The sequence below is a fragment of the Danio rerio genome, chromosome 3, assembly GCF_049306965.1.
Source record: "Danio rerio strain Tuebingen ecotype United States chromosome 3, GRCz12tu, whole genome shotgun sequence".
NCBI lineage: Eukaryota > Metazoa > Chordata > Actinopteri > Cypriniformes > Danionidae > Danio > Danio rerio.
The window spans coordinates 13,986,526-14,007,500 of NC_133178.1; the positions used below are offsets into that span (position 1 = coordinate 13,986,526).

Here is a 20,975-nt window from a genome sequence, read left to right on the forward strand (position 1 = left end):
AAAACAAATACCATGGAAGTCAGTAGTTACAGGTTTCCAGCATTCTTCAAAATATCTCCTTTTGTTTCAGAACAAGAAAAAAATTCTGAAAGTTTTGAACCAAGTAAATGAGGACAAAAATTTAGTTTAGGATGAACTATCCCTTTAAATTACAAAAGGTCTTGACATTTCTCAGTGCATAAACATAACAAAAGTTTGTATTTTAAAGGTGCTGTATGTAAGTTTTTGAACATTCTAAAGCATAAAAATGCCATAATATGTTTGCAGATATTTAAGAAACATGCAAGTAAAGATTCTTGTTTATCTGAAAAACAATGCTGAAGTCAGATATTCTGCTTTGAAAATGTGTTTTCTGTGCCGGAACGGCCGTCTTTGTTTTGGTAATTTTAACCTGCTCAATATCAGTTTAGCCAATTATATTTCATCTCCCCGGGTTGCCTTGGGGGAAAACCGCATATTACAGTCTTTCATTCAGAAAGGCTCCAAAAGCATGCGTCCGTGACCAAAATGCGACCTCCGGTGGACTGTAGCAGACTCTGAAATGCGACAAATTCAATTCCACATAAGCTTATTATTTAGCAAATAATATAAATATAACAAACGTAAACATTAGGTGAGCAGGTTACATTGTAATTGCGTGTCTTAACAACACGCTTCGTGACAAGATACGCAGTGATGAGCAGTTTAGCACTGAATAAAGCACATGAGGTGTACCTCATTGTCAGTGAGGTACAGGTGATCATTGTCAGTTTTCTGTTGTTCACCTGTTGAAAAAATAGAAGCCATTTCTAATATATCAATTTGAGGTGTTGGTAAGGATAAAACTCCTTTTAATATGGAAAATATTCCTTCTATCGGGTGGCGTTGCTTTTATTTAGAATATGATTTAAAGCACTGGCTTCTGTCCACAATCTGGCTACCTGCGCTTCCGTATGTTTTGATCCAAGAGTGCAATACCTAGTTCAACCACTGGGTGTCAAACTTACATCCTGCACCTTTAAAAGTTTAGAAACTAAAAATCAACAGTGCAGAGGAATCAAACGATGCCGACAGCTGATGGTAGTCAATGATGTTTTCTTTTATTTGTTGTTACAGTATTGTAAATTGAACGTCACTCTCCAAAAATTCAGACCATCCCGCACACAAACGGTGGGGTGTGGCCTGCGGCATGTCAGTCAAAGGTGGGAGGGGTTTCAAGGCTCTTGCACTCAGTTTAAAAATGAAACCGTATCCATTCGCCTACATCCACACTGCGATCAGTGCTGAACCAAACTAATCCAAATCAGAAAACCGTTTACTCTTTGAGCCACGCAAGTATAACAAACTCTAATCTGACATCAATGATCCTACCTCTTGAGGCATGTACATGTTTCCACCGAGATTTCCTGAACACCATGACGAATTTTTTTTTTAACAGAATTAAGAAGCAAATTACGTAGTCATTTATTTATAGTCAAAAATACATGTGGTGAAATGTTTCCTCGGGATTCGTTACTCCACTCAGTAAAAAGCTGATGGTTGCAAAATGAACCAAAAAAACCATTAAACAGTTATAATACTTAATAATTATAAAAAGAAATGCCGGTATCACTTAACGCGTCGTAAGTGAGTCCAAAACAATTTGGCAGCAAATGATGAGGTTTAAAAGTCAGACTGCACGAACCACGGATACACATGCATACTCTCTGCGCATTCACACAAACGCATTCGCACTTCATGGTAATGGACATGTCCTGGGTAAAAGGATGAGCGTTTCCTGTTTGGGAGGGCTTGATGATGTGGCACGTTGTGATTGGCCATGAGGATTGAAGGAGGTAAAATAAAAAGTAGCCCCTATTTAGTTTTTCTTCCGTTCTTCAGGCGCTCTGCTCTAGTCCTCGCCCGCTTTCATCCCTCGGACAGACCCTTGGCTACGCATCTAAAAGTCAAACAAACAGATTTTTGGTGAAAATAACAGAAGGAGGCAACATTGCCATTCAAAAGTGCCATTTAAAAAAATGTAAAGGTAATCTAATATAATAGAAATGACTAATAAAAAAATTAACTAAATATTAAGATTAAAATTTAAATAAAAAAAATTAACATTACAAATAATTAATTTAGAAATATATTTTTTTAATTATTTGTTCGAATATTAACAGAATTAAAACTAAATTTGAGGAGGAAAAGGAGGGGGGGGTTGTTACAACTTTTTCACTGGCATATTTTCTTGACTGCAATATATTTTTCACTGGGTCATATTTTTTGCAAAACCTTTTAACTTAATTCAATTTATTTTGTCTCATGGTTTCAAACAAACATTTGCATTTAGATTGGAAAAAACTACAACATCCATTAAAATAGGTTCCATAAAATATCAAATAAAAAACTATGAAATACATAAGATAACATATTAAAAATAAGTAAATAAAGACATAAAACAATGTCATATAAAATAAATAAAACATAAAATATAATATAAAATAAATAAATAAAAACATAAAATAATATAATAAAAACTAAATAAAATATAAAATAAATAAATATAAAATAATATAATAACAAATAAAATTAAACAAATAAAATAATATAATATGAATAAGTGAAAACAACATAATTTTATAAAAATAAATAAAAACAAAATAATATAATATAAAATAAAATATAAAATAAATAAAAACATAAAATAAATAAATAAAAACCTAAATAAATATAAGATAAATAAAAACAAAAAATAATATAATATAAATATATAAAAACAAACCAAATGTAACATAAATAAAAACCGAAATAATATAATATAAAATAAATAAATAGAAAAATAAAATCATATACAATAAATAAACAAATAATAATATAATAAAAGATAATTAAATAAAACAATATAAAATAAAAACTAAATATTAAATATTAAATAAAACAAAATATAAAATAAAATTAGATTATATAAAATAAACAAAATAATATAAATATAAATAAAATAAGAAATAAAAACAAAATTATATAAAATAAATAAAATTATATAAAATGTATAAAATAATATTTAAGTTAAATAATATTTAATAAATAAATATAATTCCTAGTTAATGGTTTAGGTTTAATATGTGTTACTATATTTAATAATATATGGTTTTATAATGCTTAATATAATAAATACAATCTAAGAAATAGATTGCCAATTCATATTGGCTTAAGCCTATTAACAGTAGTTTATTTTACAAGCAAAATGTTACAATTTCAAATAGTTAAGACGGGTGATGGTTCAGAATGAGAATAAGAAAACAAACAAAGATAAAAAATGAAAAGAAACAACATTTTGGCACCTTAGGTGAGAAAAAGACAAGTTTTTTATTTAAAAAAACAATAATACAATGATAAACACACCTAAAAACTGCATTATACTGCACCGTTAGTTTTAAGCATCAAAGTAGACACTAGTCAATATCTATACAATTAAAATTGTACATATGAAATCATCTCATATGACATTGACGATGTGTAATCAGTAGCTTTGAATAAGAGCGTTTGCTAAATGAATAAATGTAAATAACATCCTGCATCCACCTGACTGAATACCCTGCAGTCTTTGTGTTGGGCAAAATTTTGTATAAATTTGTTTGATTTTGTATAAATGCATACCTGGTCCAGCTCCCTCTGTGTCTCTTCCTCCATCCTGCGAATGTCATCCATAGTGAGGTCCACCCAGCGGTCCAGCCAACAAAAAAGCTGCCGGTGGAAATTAGTGAAGAGCCTTTTCTCCTGCTACTCGGACAGAGAGAGAGAGATTTGAGAGGACTGGATGTTTTACTACAACAGATGACAGATTTCGCGCAACTAAATATGAAAACTTTTCACTTTTCATAACATTTTTCATACATTGGGCCTACAGAAATTAAGAATAGCTCACCCTCATTTGGGAATTAGTTCACACTCATGTGGATGTTAACCTTTTTTTTTTTTTTTACAGAAAACTAAATATTCTGAAGAATGGTAGACATTTTTCGCAAATTTATATTTATACATTTAACCATTCAAATAAATTCCATCAAAAAAATATTAAAATCATTTTAATTTAACCATTACAAATGTGTGTATGATTATTTATGGGATAATTTATAGGGATTATATATGTTATAGTAAATTATTTTACGTATATTATATACACAAATAATCTCTAGTTCATGTTTATTAACATATGGCTTTACAATACCTAATAAAATAGTGTTACAATCATACAAATACATTGTTATTATCAGTTTATATTAGGTCAAGTAAATGTAAAAGTCAGGGCTGCCAACTTTTGGTTTTAGCTTGGAGTGAGAAGTTTATCCCCTACCCTATGGCTCAACCCACGTCCTCATTTGTTTATAAATATAAAAATGAATTATAAATATATTATTTTAATAAATACTTTTTAATAAATATTTTTTTATAAATAAAGAGTATTATTACTATTATACAATTATTTTATTCTAAATAAAAAAAAAACTGGAACGCAACTGAAATGATGTGCTAAGATCTTTTAAGAAATCTTTGCATAAATGTATTAATTTCAGGACAGCATGGTGGCTCAGTGATTAGCGCTGTCGTCTCACAGCAAGAACGTTGTTGGTTCAAGTCCCAGCTGGGCCATTTGGCATTTCTGTGAGTTTGCATGTTCTCCCTGCCGTGGGTTTTCTCCGGGTGCTCTGGTTTCCCCCACAGTCCAAAGACATGCGGTACAGGTGAATTGGCTGTAGTGTATGAGTGTGTGTGTGTTTGTGTGTGTGTGTGTGTGTGTGAGAGAGAGAGAGAGAATAAGTGTCTATGGGTGTTTCCCAGTACTGGGTTGCAGCTGGAAGTAAAGCTGTGTAACACACATGCCGGACCAGTTGGTGGTTCATTCCACTGTGGTGACATCTGAAATAAAGACTAAGCTGAAGGAGAATGAATGAATAAATATTAATTTCATTAGAATTTAAATCTATAGACAATTTTTTAGAACACAAAAAAAAGTTTTACAGAATTATATGTTGTTTGTTCTGTCAGACCTGACTCATGGCCAAGAATTAGGTTTATTAAGTCTAAACTCCCCGACTTCATCCCTCCTTTGTGCTTCATACAAAAAAAATCTATTAGGAGTTTCGCTTAGTCAAAATAAAATCATCATCATATTCTTTAACTTCCAAAACTCACTGCATGCTGACACCTGTACATAAAAGGCTGTAACCCCGGTCATAAAAACGCAGCCTCTCTGATATGTGCATCTATTAACTTAAATTGATCATTTTTTAATAACAGCGTTGACACTAATGACAGTGAACACCTCCCTTACAGAAGATTACAGGTTTTCACATTTATTTGTAAACCTAGTGCCTTTTAAATGAGTTTAATTTTTCGCTGCTTTATCCATCAAGATAATATTAAGTGTTAATCAATTATGGCCTTTCGTTTTTATGTAGACTGAGAAGTCTATTAAAGGGGTGCATTTTACAGCAGGAGTGCGTTTATTGGCACAACACCTGTTGCACAATGCATGAGCGGCGGGTAAGCAGTGCGTATTTATTCGGCACGCATATTCAAAACCGGGATTCATACTGGGAGCAAAAACATAGAGAATAGCATCATTATATAAAGACAATGGTCTTTAAAACTGTCTTTATTATAGCGGGAAAAAATGTTCACGTGTGGCATGAGAGTGTGAGAATGGGTGAGAGTTGGCAGCCCTGATAAGTTTATATATATTGTTAGTATATATTAAGTCAAGTATAACAGCAGGCATTGACAACCATAGATGGAACATAAGTACTATGGTATTCAATGGTCTTTTTTCCCATCTTTCTTTAGTACTGGATATCTTCCTTTGTGTTCAAAAGAAGAAAGAAACTTCGGTTTGAAACTAGTGGAGGATGAGCAAAATATTGGCTGAAAAGTCCTTTTCAGTAGTGCTGACTCACCTTATGAATGAAGTTCTCCACGCGTCCCTGCAGACCCCACCAGCGAAAATGAACCGTCACTAGCTTATACGCTGTCATATAGGGACAGTTACCATTATGAAGCTCTTTCTGCAAAAGACAAAGAGATGGATTGGTTTTTGTAGATAATCACTGTTTAGGATAATTAATTGTTTCTAAACGGTGTTAACAAATTTAAATGCATCTCTTGATGCTTTTTAATTACTGGAATTTATTGGTTTCATCGAGACCCCTCTCACTTAATTCAGGGCTCAACATCACTTCCAAACGAGTGCACAGTTAAGGGGTGGTTTACCCGAAAATGAAAATTGTGTCATCATTTACTCACCCTTCACTTGTCACAAACCTGTTTGTCTTTCTTTATTCTATTGAACACAAAAGAAAATGTTTTGAAAAATGTTAGAAACCGGTAACCATTGACTTATATAGCAGTTGTTTCTCCTACTATGCAGGTCAATGGTTACTGGCTTCCAACATTCCTCAAAATATCTTCATTTGTAATCACCAGAAAAAAAGAAACTTCTAAATGTTTGGAAACCACTTGAGGGCGAGTGATTGAAGAGTACTTTTTATTTTTGGGGGGTGTAATGCTTTCTTTTTTTCTTTTTTTGATATAGTACTTTAACGACAGTTAAAAAAAATTCCACTTTGAAAACAATCTATTTTATTTTGAGAAACATCTATAAAATTTTGAAACAGTGAACATGTCTGGCTAAAAAGTTAAATTAAATAATTGACTTCTGCTGTCTTTATTAGTTTCAAAAACACAGATTTATTTACTATTTAAAACAGCATTTTTGGATATTTTTGGCATATCTTTCAAAGATAGATATTTCTAAAAATAAACCGCCAAGATCAAAATTATTTGCCCCTTGAGAAACATTTTTTAATTTAATATGCTACGGAACAAACCACTGTTGTCCAATGACTTGCCCAATTAAATTAACTTGCCTAGTTAACCTAATGGTCTATATTGCACAGCAAGAGTTTTTCAGTCACCGACAAACTTCCGGTGAAATGTTGATGTGACTTATCAATCTCATAAGGTTTCTTTTTCAACATCGATAACATTATTTAATTAAAATATTAGAAATTAAAATATAATAGACTAAAATCTTCTTTTAGTTGTTTGAATGTAAAACTAAATGGAAGGTTGTTTATATGCAAGTGCTGTGAGGAGCAGCAGACACGAGCTGATAATCTACTGAAAATGTAAAATAAATGCGGTAAAATAAATGTCCATATTTTAAAGACATGGCAAGTCGCACTGGAATTTAACGCAGCGCAACTTTATACTGCATCACAATCAGGCAGTGAGGATTACTGATTTTAAACAAACCACATAATAAACAAGGCAAGTTTATAACAGCATAACAGTTCACCGTAAACACCTCAGTGGGCTTAATCAAAATTAAAAGTCCACATGTGTATATCTCATTAACCTAGTTAAGCCTTTAAATTGAACTTTAAGATGAATACTAGTATCTTCCAAAAGTAACTGTTAAATATTATGTACTGCTAATCATGGAAAATAAATATTTACAAAAGTAATTAATTTCATCAAAGGGCTAATAATTTTGCCTTCAAGTGTATGTGTGTACATTTGTGTTGTTGTGTGTTTGAGCACCTTCCATTCAGGTCCCAGAGGTCCTCTCCCAGTTTTCTCCGAGTGGTAGATGGCAGGATCCTCTTCTGCTTTATAGTCCTGAGGGATAAATGAAATGAAGAGGGGAGTATTTATATATTCATATATTTGATAACATTTTGACCCAAAGTTTTAATGTCTCTCCTCTTCAAGACAATAAGAGAGCAATAGATGGATGCACATTCGATCAATAACAACATGCAGCTATGCAACAATAGTCGTGACAATACTCGATTTCTTTTCCACATGGCATGTTATAAGTGAGAACTTACAAGATAATGTCAAAAGAGAACAGTGTTAAAGAGATAGTTCACCCACAACTGAAAAGTCTGTAATCGTTTGCTCACAACTCACTTGTCAAACCTGTGTGAGTTTCTTTCTTCTGTCGAACGCAAAAGTTAATCTGAAAAGTGCTCGAGACCGTGAACCATTGACTTCTATAGCATTTAATTTCCTACTATGGAAGTCAATGGTTATACAGTAGGTCTCTAGCATTTTTCAGAATAACTTCTTTTGTGTTTAATCTCAAAGTTATGGAAACACTTGTAGGAAACTACATGTTGATTTTTGAGTGAACTATTCCTTTAATATGTTAATAAAATTAGTATAATGGTAAAAACGCATTTCTCTTAACTGCAAGTGCAACTTAAAAAAAAAGAAATAGAACACAAACAAACTACCTATTCTGGCTTTTTTTCCACACATTGGCTTAAACTAGCACTTCCCATGATTATCAGCTTCTTTATGACAAACGGCTTGTTGTATTCCCCTCATTTGCAAGTCACTTTGGATAAAAACATTTGCCTAATGACTAAATATAAATGTAAATAAATGAAGAATAATAAATTAAATAAGCAATACTGTCATTATGAAACGGGGTAGGATTCTATCTAGTTTTCACCCAAAAACTTATAAGATAAGGTTAAAAAAGTGTGTGTTTAAGGGATAGTTCACTCAAAACTGAAATGACTTTCATCGTTTGCTCACTAATCACTAGTCACAAACCATTAACCATTAATGTTACCAATGTAATGGTAACCATTGACATCCATAGTAGGAAAAACTAACAGTATGGAAGTCAATGGTTTCTGGTTCCCCAGCACTTTTCACTTATTTTGTGTTCATCAGATATGTAGATATACACATATACATACATCAGACATAAAGCTCATAAAGATATGAAAACACTTTAGGAGAAAATATTCATTTTTTGGAGTGAACTATCCCTTTTAATGTTACTAGCTAAAGAAAGCACTTTCATATTTTTATACTGCGTACTTTTTTTTACAGCCACATGCTATATGTCTAAAGTCTTTAAATATATTATATATGCTTTTATTTTCTATTCCATAACTTCTATTTCTTTATAATTTTGACTCTTATTTTTTACATTATTTTTGTTAATATTATTAAGGTCACAAGCGCTTGTGTTAGCATTTCACTGCATGTCATACGGTCAATGACTGTGGATGTAACAAACAAAATTTGAATATAACAAGTATTATTTTAGAAATTAAAAAAAAGTGCAACCAAAACAAGAAATATAACACAAACAAACTACTTATTCTGGCTTCTTTTTCCTCCACATTGTCTGAAACTAGTACTTCTCATGATTATCTGCTATTTTATGATGAATGGCTTTACTTTGAATAAAAACATCTGCATAATTCCTAAATATAAACGTAAATGAATGAAGAATAATGAAACAATACTGTGCTAATATGGTATGGAAAAACTGCGTATTTAATTTTTAATAATTGAACTCACCACATCATCCACCTGAGAGCGATCGGCTATATCAATGGGAACGATCTCAATGTCCTCCCACTCCTCGGGAGGAAGACCATGAGGCTGCATGAGAGAAACATCACAATAAAGGTTAAGAGGCATTTACTTACAAAGAAGTTCTGAATCTGATTTAAAAACCTCCATATGAGCAAAAACTGAAGTCAAGCCTTTTTTCTAGAACACATAGTCAGCTGTCACCATAGAAACAGCAGTTAAATTTAATAACTAAGGCACATGTCCGCATGTTCACAAAAACCATCCATCTTAATTAATGGCTTCTAATCATTTTTATTAGAAATTATTTGCTCCCCCCTCCCTAAAACGTGTCTTTGGTTTGTTTTATTGTTTATCAGAATAATCCTTTTTTCAGAACTAATCACATTTGCACTGACATCACAAAAAGAATTTGTTCCATTTTGCATTCTTCAAGCATGCCATTACAAAAGATAACTTGCATACTAAAAGCTAAACAGCATGCATTCGGGTCTTTTCATCAGTTATAAAGATGTGGAATTAACAGAAGAAGATGCTGATGATTTTTTTGTGAGGACAATGCAGTTCCAATCTAAAAAAATCTATACATTTGAATGTATGTTTTTTAAGGTTTTAAATGACCATACTCCGACTGATCTCTCTAATCTTATTACTGTTAAAATATCTATCAGATGTTTAAAGGGTCACGAAACACCAAAACACATTTTTTGAGCTGTTGACAGTCGTATATGTGTCCCACACTGCTAAAAACACTATTAGGACACCTATATTTCACTAAAAAGTGTAAATTGGTTGTTTTTGCGTTATTTCAAGCAAATTTGTACTTCCTGTTTGAAACGAATTTTTGAAGCTGCGTCACGGCCATGACATAATAGCGTGTATTCCAGCGTGCAGACTGGGCGTCTGTGCCTGAGTGAGTCTTATTACGTCTTACAGTGTGTTGCATTAATGCATGAGTAAGGCTTGTGTCAAACCAATCAGCGCGCTCTATTGTGCAACTTCATTAATATTCATTATTGTCACCGTGTTTACACCACAAAGACGCCACGTTGTGTTGGCAAAACAAGCGTGAAGTGTTGCTTTTATAGTTTGCTGCTGTTAAGTTTCGTTTTCATTTTCTCTCTGTGAGAGTTTATCTGGATCACGTGTGGATTAACAGTGTACGCGACGCGCGACAACAATAACTTACGTGTCTAAGGAGGATTATTGTTTACCTGAGAGCTGTTCTCATCTGCAAACGCTGAAATCTGGATTCGTTTGTAGTATTCTCTCCATATAGACGCGGCTCTAGTTGCTGGTGATTGTCCTGTCTCTACAGATTCGGTAAGTGAGCGAGCAGTGCTCTTTGTTTATTCAGTTTGTTCGTATCGAATTAAGTTAACTATTGCACTGAGTGCAGAAATGTTAGCACCACAACCAAACTTTAACCTCGTGTAGGGTTTTCACCGCATTTTGTGACCGGAATAACACACGCGGCTTTCTGACACTACCTGCCGTGTGCATCTAAGTTTCCGGGAAATGCTGAGTTTTTTTTCTCTCATTCGCCGTGCGGTATCACACATTGCATGAAAAATACACGCTTGCAGCAGTTCCTCGAATCAAATATCTCGTTTGTCGCAAGAGGCATGAATGAATTCCCTGAATGAAAGAGCCAAACTGCAGTTAAAGTCCAACGTTTAATAATTTGGCAAATAATTCGACTACAGATGTCCATGTAGGTTAAACACCATCACTTTCTCCTGTCTGTGTGGGTGTGTATTTTGACTCTGAAACTCGCGCGTGCACAAATAGACACTCCCACACCATCCCACTTTAGTTCATCCGACACTCCCCCCTAAACACGCCCACTTTTCTGACTTTTTCCAAAGTAGAGGTGTGAAAACACCCTGCTGAAACGAGGGGGTTTCATGGCCCTTTAATGTCATCGAACCAGAAAATGCTAGTAGTTCCCAGACCCAAATTGAAGACAAAAGAAGATCAAACTTTTTCTATAGTAGGTCCTAAATGTGGAACGGGCTACCTATGTACATTAGAACAATTTCTAATGAATCTTTGTTCATAGGGAAACGTAAACTACACCTCCTAGTGTTATGAACTGCACAGTTTTGGTGCGTGTATGTTCTTTCTGTCTTTGTCTGTTTCTCTCTCTCCCTGCCCTGTCATTTTCACAGGTACTACCTACTTCAGAGCACTATTGGCTGACAGGACTGCCGATCTAAATCAACTTTGTGATGACTTCTCTCTCTGCCAGTCACAATAGTTGCAGAGCCCTTTAAATCTGAAGCGGCGATGAGAAGAAATTAGCTGCTGTTGTTGTTTGGTGTGTTGTCTGTTTTGGTGGTGTCCGTGTGCGTTTGTAGCGGTTACTAATGTTGACTTTAAGCGAGATCTGTTTAAAGTTATCCATTGTTAGAGTTCTGACGTGTCATTCTTACATCATTAGCCCGCTAATGCTCCATTCAAACACCTTCTGTGACTTGCAGACAAGGGAGATCTAGAACAACATAGTTTGTTACGTGACATACATAATTTACACGCAGGATTATTGACGTATAAACACACTAGTTAGACAAGTGCGCTAATTTGTATTTCTATTTTTTACTTAAAGTGAGTTGAGGGCGCTTTTGCGCTGAAGACTTTTCTTTTTCATATTGTTATTTTCTGATTTAGAGGATTAGGGAGAAGATTGAGGGAATATTTTTGTATATTTATTTCTTTACCTTGCTAGCGCAAACTACAGTTCCCTCTCCCGTTTGTCTTGGTTCTTCTCAACTTTATTATTACTTTATTGTTTGTAAATATTGTAAATACTGTGGGAGCAATACATCTTTGCGATACTAATTCGTTGTGTTGTGTTTTCTCTTGCCATCTTCATCATCAGTTTATTCTTTGGTCATCTCTATGGTACTCCTTTTAATTCCTTAGACATATTTTCATCAAGGATTGGAACACCTAGAAAGAGCTTTTAAATTGGGAGAAAATTGATCCTATTGTACCTATATGGTGTCTTGTTATATATCGTTGATGCTGTGTGGTATGTTGGATGTCTTATTTGTTTTATTTATTGCTGTCTATTTTTGATCATTTGTACAACACAATGGTCAACAACTGTTGTTTTATTGCGCTATATAAATAAATTAAACTAAAGTATGTAATACGAGCGTGCAAACCTCTTTGCTCGCTTGCCAACATCCTCTGTTCGTGCACAAAACGTATTGCTCGCTCAAATATATGCCACTGATTTATTTTCACTTTTTTATAAGATAAACGGAAAAAGTTCAATAAATAATCATAGTACATAGTGTTTCCTTCAATTAACTTAAAATACAAATAAAGAAATGCACCCTTCATTCAAAAATCTCTTACTTGTAATACTGTATGCGAGCATATTTACTAAACTTGACTATGAAGCCACTTATTTTTTTAATGAATGAAATAATTATTCATTAATCGTAATAAAGTTAAAATGTTCAATTAATCGAGATTTTGATTTTAGGCCTAATCGCTAGGCCCACACGGAATCTGAGCGCGCAGAATTCCGCAGATTTTCCGCAGAATTCTGCAGATTTCTGCAGATTTTTAGCCCATTATTAATTCTGTTTATTTACTTGAGTAAATGTGTAAATCTGAATTTATTCAGTTTTTATTCAATAATTTATTACTTTTTATTCAATATATTAAGGTTGTAGTTACAATACTCTGCTGGATACTCCCAAAATAATTCCGCAGAAATCTGCAGATTTTTACCAAAATTCTCAGCAGAAATAGCAAAAAATGTCTGCAGATTCCGTCTGGCCCTACTAATCGCTCAGCTCTAATATATACATATGCTTTGTACAATTTTTTAAATGCAGCAAGGTTACTGTTGTAAAACAAGTATGTAGTGTTGCATTTAAATGTGTAGAAAATTTAAATATAAAATATTATAGCAAAAAAAAAAACTCACATTCTCAGTTGTTCCTATGTCTGGTTTATGCCAGGTTTCAATCTTAATGAAGAAATCATCTTTCATGTATTCATTCTGAAAAGCAAAAAGGCACAAGCAGAGCGTGACAAACTGAATCCATTGTTTTTTGGTACTGTAATAGGACAAACAGTGAAGCATGCTGACTAAACTCTGATTCAGCAAGAAAGAGCTGTGAGTAGTCTAATATGATCAGAGAGCGTGATGATCTCAAAAATACACTTACTGTAACAACTGCAGCGTTCCGTGATCGATTCGGTTGTGGGAAACAAAACAATAGATTTTTTTTTTTTTTAACTTAATCATTCAATCATATTTATTTACTGAAATCACTTATTCACACATGCACAAAGTAATTAGTGTTCACTAACTAGTGCGACAGTATGGGTAGGCGTTCCAGGCTTTCTCATGAAAAACCAAGGCTCCTTCAGGGGCAAACATCTGAATAAAACCGGGAACCTTGCTGTAAAAAGACAAATCAATATTTGAAACATTAAGCAAGGTTTCATTCATCTCGATAATAACATTGGCAAATGATTCAAGCAACCATATTGAATTTAAGCTATTTCTAAGTATTAGATTTTATCAGAAATGTACTCAAATATTATACGTTTTACTCAAATCTGATACTTTTGTTTGATAAACAAGCAAGCACAATTAAAAATCAAACAAAAAGTGCTTGAGGGATCCAAAGCTCAGGCTGGGCTAGTCGTTGAAGGATGTATTATGGCTCAGAGACTGGTGCTGCGAAATTGGAAGAACTCAAATACTCCCTTTTTTAAAGGATTGAATTGAGCTGATGACTTCTACTGCGTCATATGAACGTATGTTGGCAAGACTTCAAGATTCCAACCATACTTTCAATTCGAAATGGGGTAGCTTTTTACAGTATTTGGAGAGCATGTAAAGGGAAAAATTGAAGTGCTGTGATTTTGGCTGGCTGTTGTATTATTTTATATTTTATATTTATGTTATAATTGTTGTTTTGTTATTATCTTTATTATATTTTGTTTACAATATTTTTCTTAACGTAGATTTTTTTATTGTGAATTTTATATTGTGTGGCATATACAAGTTCAAAATAAAAAAGTTCAATGACAAAAAAGGGGCAATTAATGTGTCTGTGTTTTTTGAGTAAGGGACTCGTAAAGATTAACAGCTAAATTATAAGTTATAAATAAGTCCAAGGCACTCGAAATAAATGCAAAAAAGTCATTTAAAAAGCCTTTATCAACAAGGCTCATCCATAAATCTCCACCTACGCGTTTTGGCAAATACTTGCCTGGGTAACAGGAGTTCTTTTGAACACTGTCACATGACTCTAGGCCAGAGATGCTCAATTTAGGGCCCGCGGATCAAAGTTGGCCCATGGTAACCTTTGATTTGGCCCGCCATCCTATCTGAGAATGGTTTAGAAATTGTCATTTCGAATTTAATTTTAACCTTTTATTTTTAATGGTGTAAATTAATCAGGTTTAGTTTAAAATGTACATAAAACGCATAGAGGACAATGCAGAGACTTTGGTGAGTGAATCAAGGCAAAGGCAGATTGTGCTTGACTAGTGGATTTAACATTGAACTCTACTGTGTTATAAATATGATTCTTTGTTTTTTAATCATTTATAATTTAAAAAGTAATACTGCATAAGTTAAAATGATTCAAAGTAAAGTTTTCTGTTTATTTGTTAATATTATAAAAAAATATTATGAATTAGGAAATTACCTATGGCAACTTTAATGTTAAATAGTTATCTATTGTTAATAATTAAATATTTATCTTTGGCCCACGGCTATCAATGATATTTGGTTTTTGGCCCTTCATATAAAAAAGTTTGGGTACTCCTGCTCTATGCATTGGACGATAAACGCTTCAAGGTTTACCGCAGTTAGAAAAAGTCAAGATTTTAAAACAGCTAAAATCTTCTTTTATTCCGCGCCTTAGGTATATGCAAGGGCTTTTTTTTAATGTGTTCTAAAGAAATATGTTTTAGAAACTAATGAAGAAAGCAGAAGCCAATGATTTTGTTTAGCCTGACATGTTTACTGATTAATGTTTTTTTTACCCAGACATTTAAAAAGAAGGTCTTTTTAGAGCAGTAATCACAATACCATGATGCCTTTTATATGAGGTTATCATACTGTCGGAAACGTATACCAGCCCATGCCTATATGACTCATTAGAATAATTAAACAAAAAAATAATACATTGAACACAATGTCAACTCAATAGTCATAATTAACTGAGTAATGAAAGAGTGGAAAAAAACAAAAATAAAAATATTGGCAAGAATTATAAAACACATTTCTCAAAAAATACAACATGAATGCACAATAAAGCTTTAAGAACAGAGCAGTGCTATTATAGTAAAAAATTCATTAAACGTTTCAATCTAAATAAAAAATAGAAGTATAAATCTAAAATCATTTTTATTTTAAAATAAACTTTAAATAGAATCATACAAAATTATACATCTTAAATGAATCACTAAAAATCTCTTTCATTATTATTCAGTTTAAACAATAAAAAAAATTCACTAAAATTCAATGTTACTACGAGCTTTTAAAAAACTAAACACTCGATGCTAAAACATGCTTTTTTATTATTATTATTGCATATATTCTCAAATAAATCATTAGTCAAATATATTATTTTTAGAAAGTGAAACATAAAAAGTGACAAGATGTTTGACTACAAATAACAAATTTGAGGCCATTAAAACATGTTCAAATCTTTTGAAAGAAGATCCTTTTCCTCTCTATTTATATAAGAGAAAACAAAGTTACAACAAAAACACTTAAAACACTTTTAAAAATTATGTGAAAATAAATTGTGTAATACACTTTATTCCCACGATCACAAAAGCAGAATTCTCAGCATCTTTACCAGTCTTTAGTTTTAATTTAATTTACTTTAATTTCAATTTAAAAACTGCTTTATTGGCATAACAAATGTACTGCCAAAGCATATACAAAGTTTACATTAAAAGTAACATACATATACTTAAAAAACTGTAAACACTGTCAATAGTAGTAGCTGTAAAAAAAAAAAACAATAATAAATGAAAAATACAAAAAAAATGAATCAGAATAAACTTAACATTTAGCAAACATTTATGGATAAAACAGTAATAATAAATAAAAATAATTAGTATATTTACAATGATTCATTTATAATAAAAATCTCTTTGTCTTTCTGTAAAGAGGACATGTTATAAATGTCAACTGTTGAATTTTATTTTGGGTCAAGCCAAATTAGCGATACATAGGAGCAGAAAAATGAGATTGAACAATTGTCAGGGCAAAACGTTGTGGCCCTTGTAAAATCTAGAGTTTTAGTTGAATTAAATTTTTACAAGCGAGTAAATAATCATAATCTGTTTGTTGAATGGAACTGGTGTATCAAAGGTGTATTTGCTCTGTTTTTGAAGGAGAAATACTCTTCACACATTTATTATCATTGTGTTTTAATTTTTGCAATTTTGTGGGTTATAAAATATGTTGTATATCCGTTTTTTTTTTTTTTTTTTGTATTTTGTAATAAAGAGATTTTAAATTATATTCTTTCCTCTCTCTCTTTATCCCTTCTCCTCTCTCTCAAATCAATTCAATTCAACTTAATAATTGCTTTACTGGCATGATAAATGTTACAGATGAATTGCCAAAGCATTTACAAAGTTTACATAAGAAAGTAACATACATATATAATAAAAACACAGTAAGCACAGTAAATAGTGGTAGTAAAAAAATATTTATATATTATAATAAAATAAAATATAAACACCATATTATTCATTATATCATATTATTATTCAATGTATCAAATTATTCATACAAATCAATAAAAAAATTATAATAGATAAGAATGAACTGTACATTTAACAATCAAAATTTTAGGATAAAACAGTAATAAAACAATAATAATCAGTATATTTACAATGATTCAGTTATAATCATCTAGATCACCCCCTCTCTCTTTTTGTGACAGGCGTTAATGTATTGTGCCGCTAGAAGAATACTCTCTCTCTTGATTTAATTCAATAATTGCTTTATTGGCATGACAAATGTTTAAAATGAAATGTCTTTAGTTCCATGTGACTCTTTAGAAATCATGATTTTAAGTGATAATGTGCTTCAAATGTATTGTGACTTGACTTTGTAACCCTTTTGACAACCGCTTGTTTTTGTTTTTTTGCTTTGTTTTTTTTCTTCTTTTTTCTCTTCTTTTATGTTCTAAATAAATGTAAAAAAATAACACACTGATGTGGTGCTCTCCAAATATTATCATCAACACTGAATAAAACTCTGCCTCTTAATGTTTTTGTGAACCTGACATGCTTTAATAAGTATTCTACAACAAAATAACAGCGTCCATATGAAACACAGATATTTTGGTTCATGTTAAAGGCTTTACTTTTTAAAATTGATCAACTTGTTTAAATTAAAGGTGTAGTTCACCCAAAAAGGGAAATTAACACATAATTAACTCTCCTTTGAGTGCTTTTAACCCTTTATGAGTTTGTTTCTTATGTTATATCATTATATCAAAATATCGTTTGTTCGATATTTTTCTGAAACTCATCAACTTCCACAATAAGAAACTACTATTGAAGTCAACAGGTGCCAGCAACCAGCATTCCTCGAAATATCTTCTTTTGTTTTCAATAAAAGGAAGTCATATTGGTTTTGAAAAAGCTACGGATGACTAAAACAGTGTTTCTCAACTGGTGGGTCGCGGAGTGCGTGGTCAAAAAAAAACCAAATGTTTAATTTTTTACTTATTTTGCTTATACTAGACTTCTATTTTGAAATTTGTGTGTGACAACCCTACTGTTTGACATGTGAAATGTATTTATTATGGCAAAAAATATGTCAAAGCGCAAGTAAGACCCTGAATATGTAAAGTTTAGATTTACATATATTGACGACAAAAAAAGACTTAAAGCCTCAGTGTCATATGTAGTGAGGTGCTCCCATAAGACGGCATGAAACCTTCTAAATTAAAACGACATTTAGAAACCAGACAACATGTTTTATTAAGAGTTCAGTTTAGTTCATAGAAACCTTTCTGTTTACAGTATTTGTCGTTTTTACTTTGTAATATTTGAATAATTTGATCCATTTTTTTTAAATGACAGCAATACAATATTGTTTATTTGTAAGTCTTGGTGAACGTCTTATGATTTATCTGTCACTACTTGTGTATGTTAACAAATAAATACAAATTTATTATAGTTCCTAAAATTGTCTCATATATACACTAGATATTGCATAGGGACCCTGAGCATGCGTCAATAGTGCCGCCACATTGCTACAGTGCTCCCAGGACAAATGTCATTCAACCGCACTAGACAAGACAGTGTTATTACGTGACGATGCGGGACTTTAGCGCTGTCTACGGGTGTAGTAACGAGCAAACAAAGAAAACGAAGCACAAAGGCAGAACATTTCATAGGTAAGATTAAGTTTTTTACGTTTTTGTATGTTCTGAACTTTTGTGCTAAACAGTAGCGTTATTGATGATAATGCAGTCACTTACTGCATTCACCATAAGGCAAAGTAGCTCCAACTCGCACTAAATACTCGGCTTATGCTAGTTTTGTTGAATAAAATCAGCAAACAATGCAAAATAAATATGACAACGAGATGCTGCGCTGCCAGAAACTTGTATTATTGTCAGCTAGTGAACGAGTCGTTCATAACGGAGATTCATTCACAAACGAGTCGCTCCCTCCGTCAGTATGAGAAATGAAAGCAGGAGAGGAGGTGAGTTTCAGGACACCAATTACATCAAATTTAACAGGGAGGGTGGATAGTACATGTCCATACACACAAACACAAGCTTTTTATCAGGATTGCCTGAGCGATCACTGATCCATCAATGTAGAAAAGTGAAGTAAAATGATCATTTTCGTAATTGAAAAAAAAAATTGCATACTAACATTCAGGAAAACTCCCGATTATATATATATATATATATATATATATATATATATATATATATATATATATATATATATATATATATATATATATATATATATATATATATATATGTGTATATGTGTATATCTCTGGCTTTGGATGGCCACAGTCCACCACTGTACCTTGGTCCCGCATTCATTTCAATGGAGCGCTACCCTGTAGTAAAATGTCGGCTCTATTGACGCATTCCTTCCAATAGACAATAACAGGGTAGGCGACATCTAATGTATATATCTATGAAATTGTATTATAGTTCCTAAAAATTTGCGTCACACGCTTGATGACCATGTAAAAATGTGTGTCCCATGGCTAAACCAGTTGAAAACCCCTGGACTAAAAGACGGCAGATTTTTCATTTTTTATTGAACAATCCCTTTGAAAAAAAGAAATATATATATATTTCACAACACTTAACCAGAACATCAGCAAGTAGCACTGGCAGAAATTCTGCGAACACAATCTTATCTCGCTGATAAGCTCAAAAAGCAGCTTCACCCTTCCAGTGATCAAAGCCCATCCACACGCATTCATTCTCACCTGTGTATGTGGTAAATCTTGTGGGTGTACTGGCCCTTCTCGCCCTCCTTCTCGTAAGGTTCATTTCGGAGAACTTCAATCCCTTCTCCTCCCCCTGTGTTGTTCTTACTGGCCTCTGCAACCGAGTACAGTTGGCCAACCTGGTACTGGGGCGGGATTGTGTTACATAAATGACCAATGTCAACTGTCCAGCCACACAATAGACACAAGCAATGCTAATGCAGAAGAGGTGCTGCTGACTCCATTAAAGCCAAGGGAGCTGTCCAAATATTTACTTAAGCGATAGAAGGAACACAGAGAGCACCACTGATTATTAATGGAGACATGGCTGCCGGTTTATAACAGTTAGTTTTATATTTGGACAATCATTCATTTAATAAACAGTGGCGATTTGTGACGCTACTTTGAATATTTGGTCTGAAATCAAATATGACTTCAAAACAACATTACTCATTTATTTTCTGTAGCTTAGTCCCTTTATTTATCAGGGGTCACCACAGCGGAATGAATCGCCAACTTATACAGCATATGTTTTACGCAGCGAATGTCCTTCCAGCCTCAAAACAACATTAGCACTATTAAATTGACTGTAAACAGAGCTGTACTTTGATATCATTGGCTGCTAATATGATTTCCCTATTTAGAACTAGCAAATAATACTTATATATTAATTATAATAGGATGAAAGTCCAAATGTGTGAATTTAAATCCAACTTTACCTCAATTGCCGGTTAACGTTAGTGTAAAAACAGAGTATTTTTGTCTCTTACCTCTTCTACTGAACATGGCAACAGCACCTGGCTGGAAAGAGAAGTGAAGAGAGGTTAAAAACTGTTAATAATCATTATTATGGTTTCATATCATGGACACCGCATCGCGCTGCGCCTGTATAACGGGCGTGTCGTTAGCGGTGTTAGCCGTTTTATTGTGTCATAAACCGGCGTTTATTGAACTCAATGTCTCTCTTATTAAATACTCGATAAACAAACATCCTATCTCGAATTGCTAAAAGCGGCGTTGTTGGAGACGCGGTCCATAAAACACACTATAATGCTGTATCAGGCAGGCTAAGCGGCTAGCGCTGACCAGCACATCCAAATCACGGGCTTATAATTCGCCGTTTAGCATGCCG

At 32.8% G+C, this 20,975-nt stretch overlaps 1 protein-coding gene and 1 long non-coding RNA gene across 3 annotated transcripts in view; both read right to left on the bottom strand.

The window, feature by feature from the left end:
• Window positions 1-20,975, bottom strand: part of LOC137490042 (uncharacterized) — an 846,477-nt gene that overhangs the window by 193,112 nt on the left and 632,390 nt on the right. The gene's annotated exons all lie outside the window — the stretch shown is intronic.
• Window positions 1,055-20,975, bottom strand: part of pitpnbl (phosphatidylinositol transfer protein, beta, like) — a 20,165-nt gene continuing 244 nt past the window's right edge. The window contains 10 exon segments of one of the 2 annotated variants that reach the window (NM_213443.1): window positions 1,055-1,918; window positions 3,619-3,741; window positions 5,916-6,023; window positions 7,561-7,638; window positions 9,346-9,429; window positions 13,307-13,381; window positions 13,551-13,558; window positions 13,696-13,787; window positions 19,844-19,989; window positions 20,614-20,644. In NM_213443.1, coding sequence (NP_998608.1) covers window positions 1,871-1,918; window positions 3,619-3,741; window positions 5,916-6,023; window positions 7,561-7,638; window positions 9,346-9,429; window positions 13,307-13,381; window positions 13,551-13,558; window positions 13,696-13,787; window positions 19,844-19,989; window positions 20,614-20,644 — 793 coding nt within the window. In that variant the 3' untranslated portion in view covers window positions 1,055-1,870. 2 annotated transcript variants of the gene reach the window in all.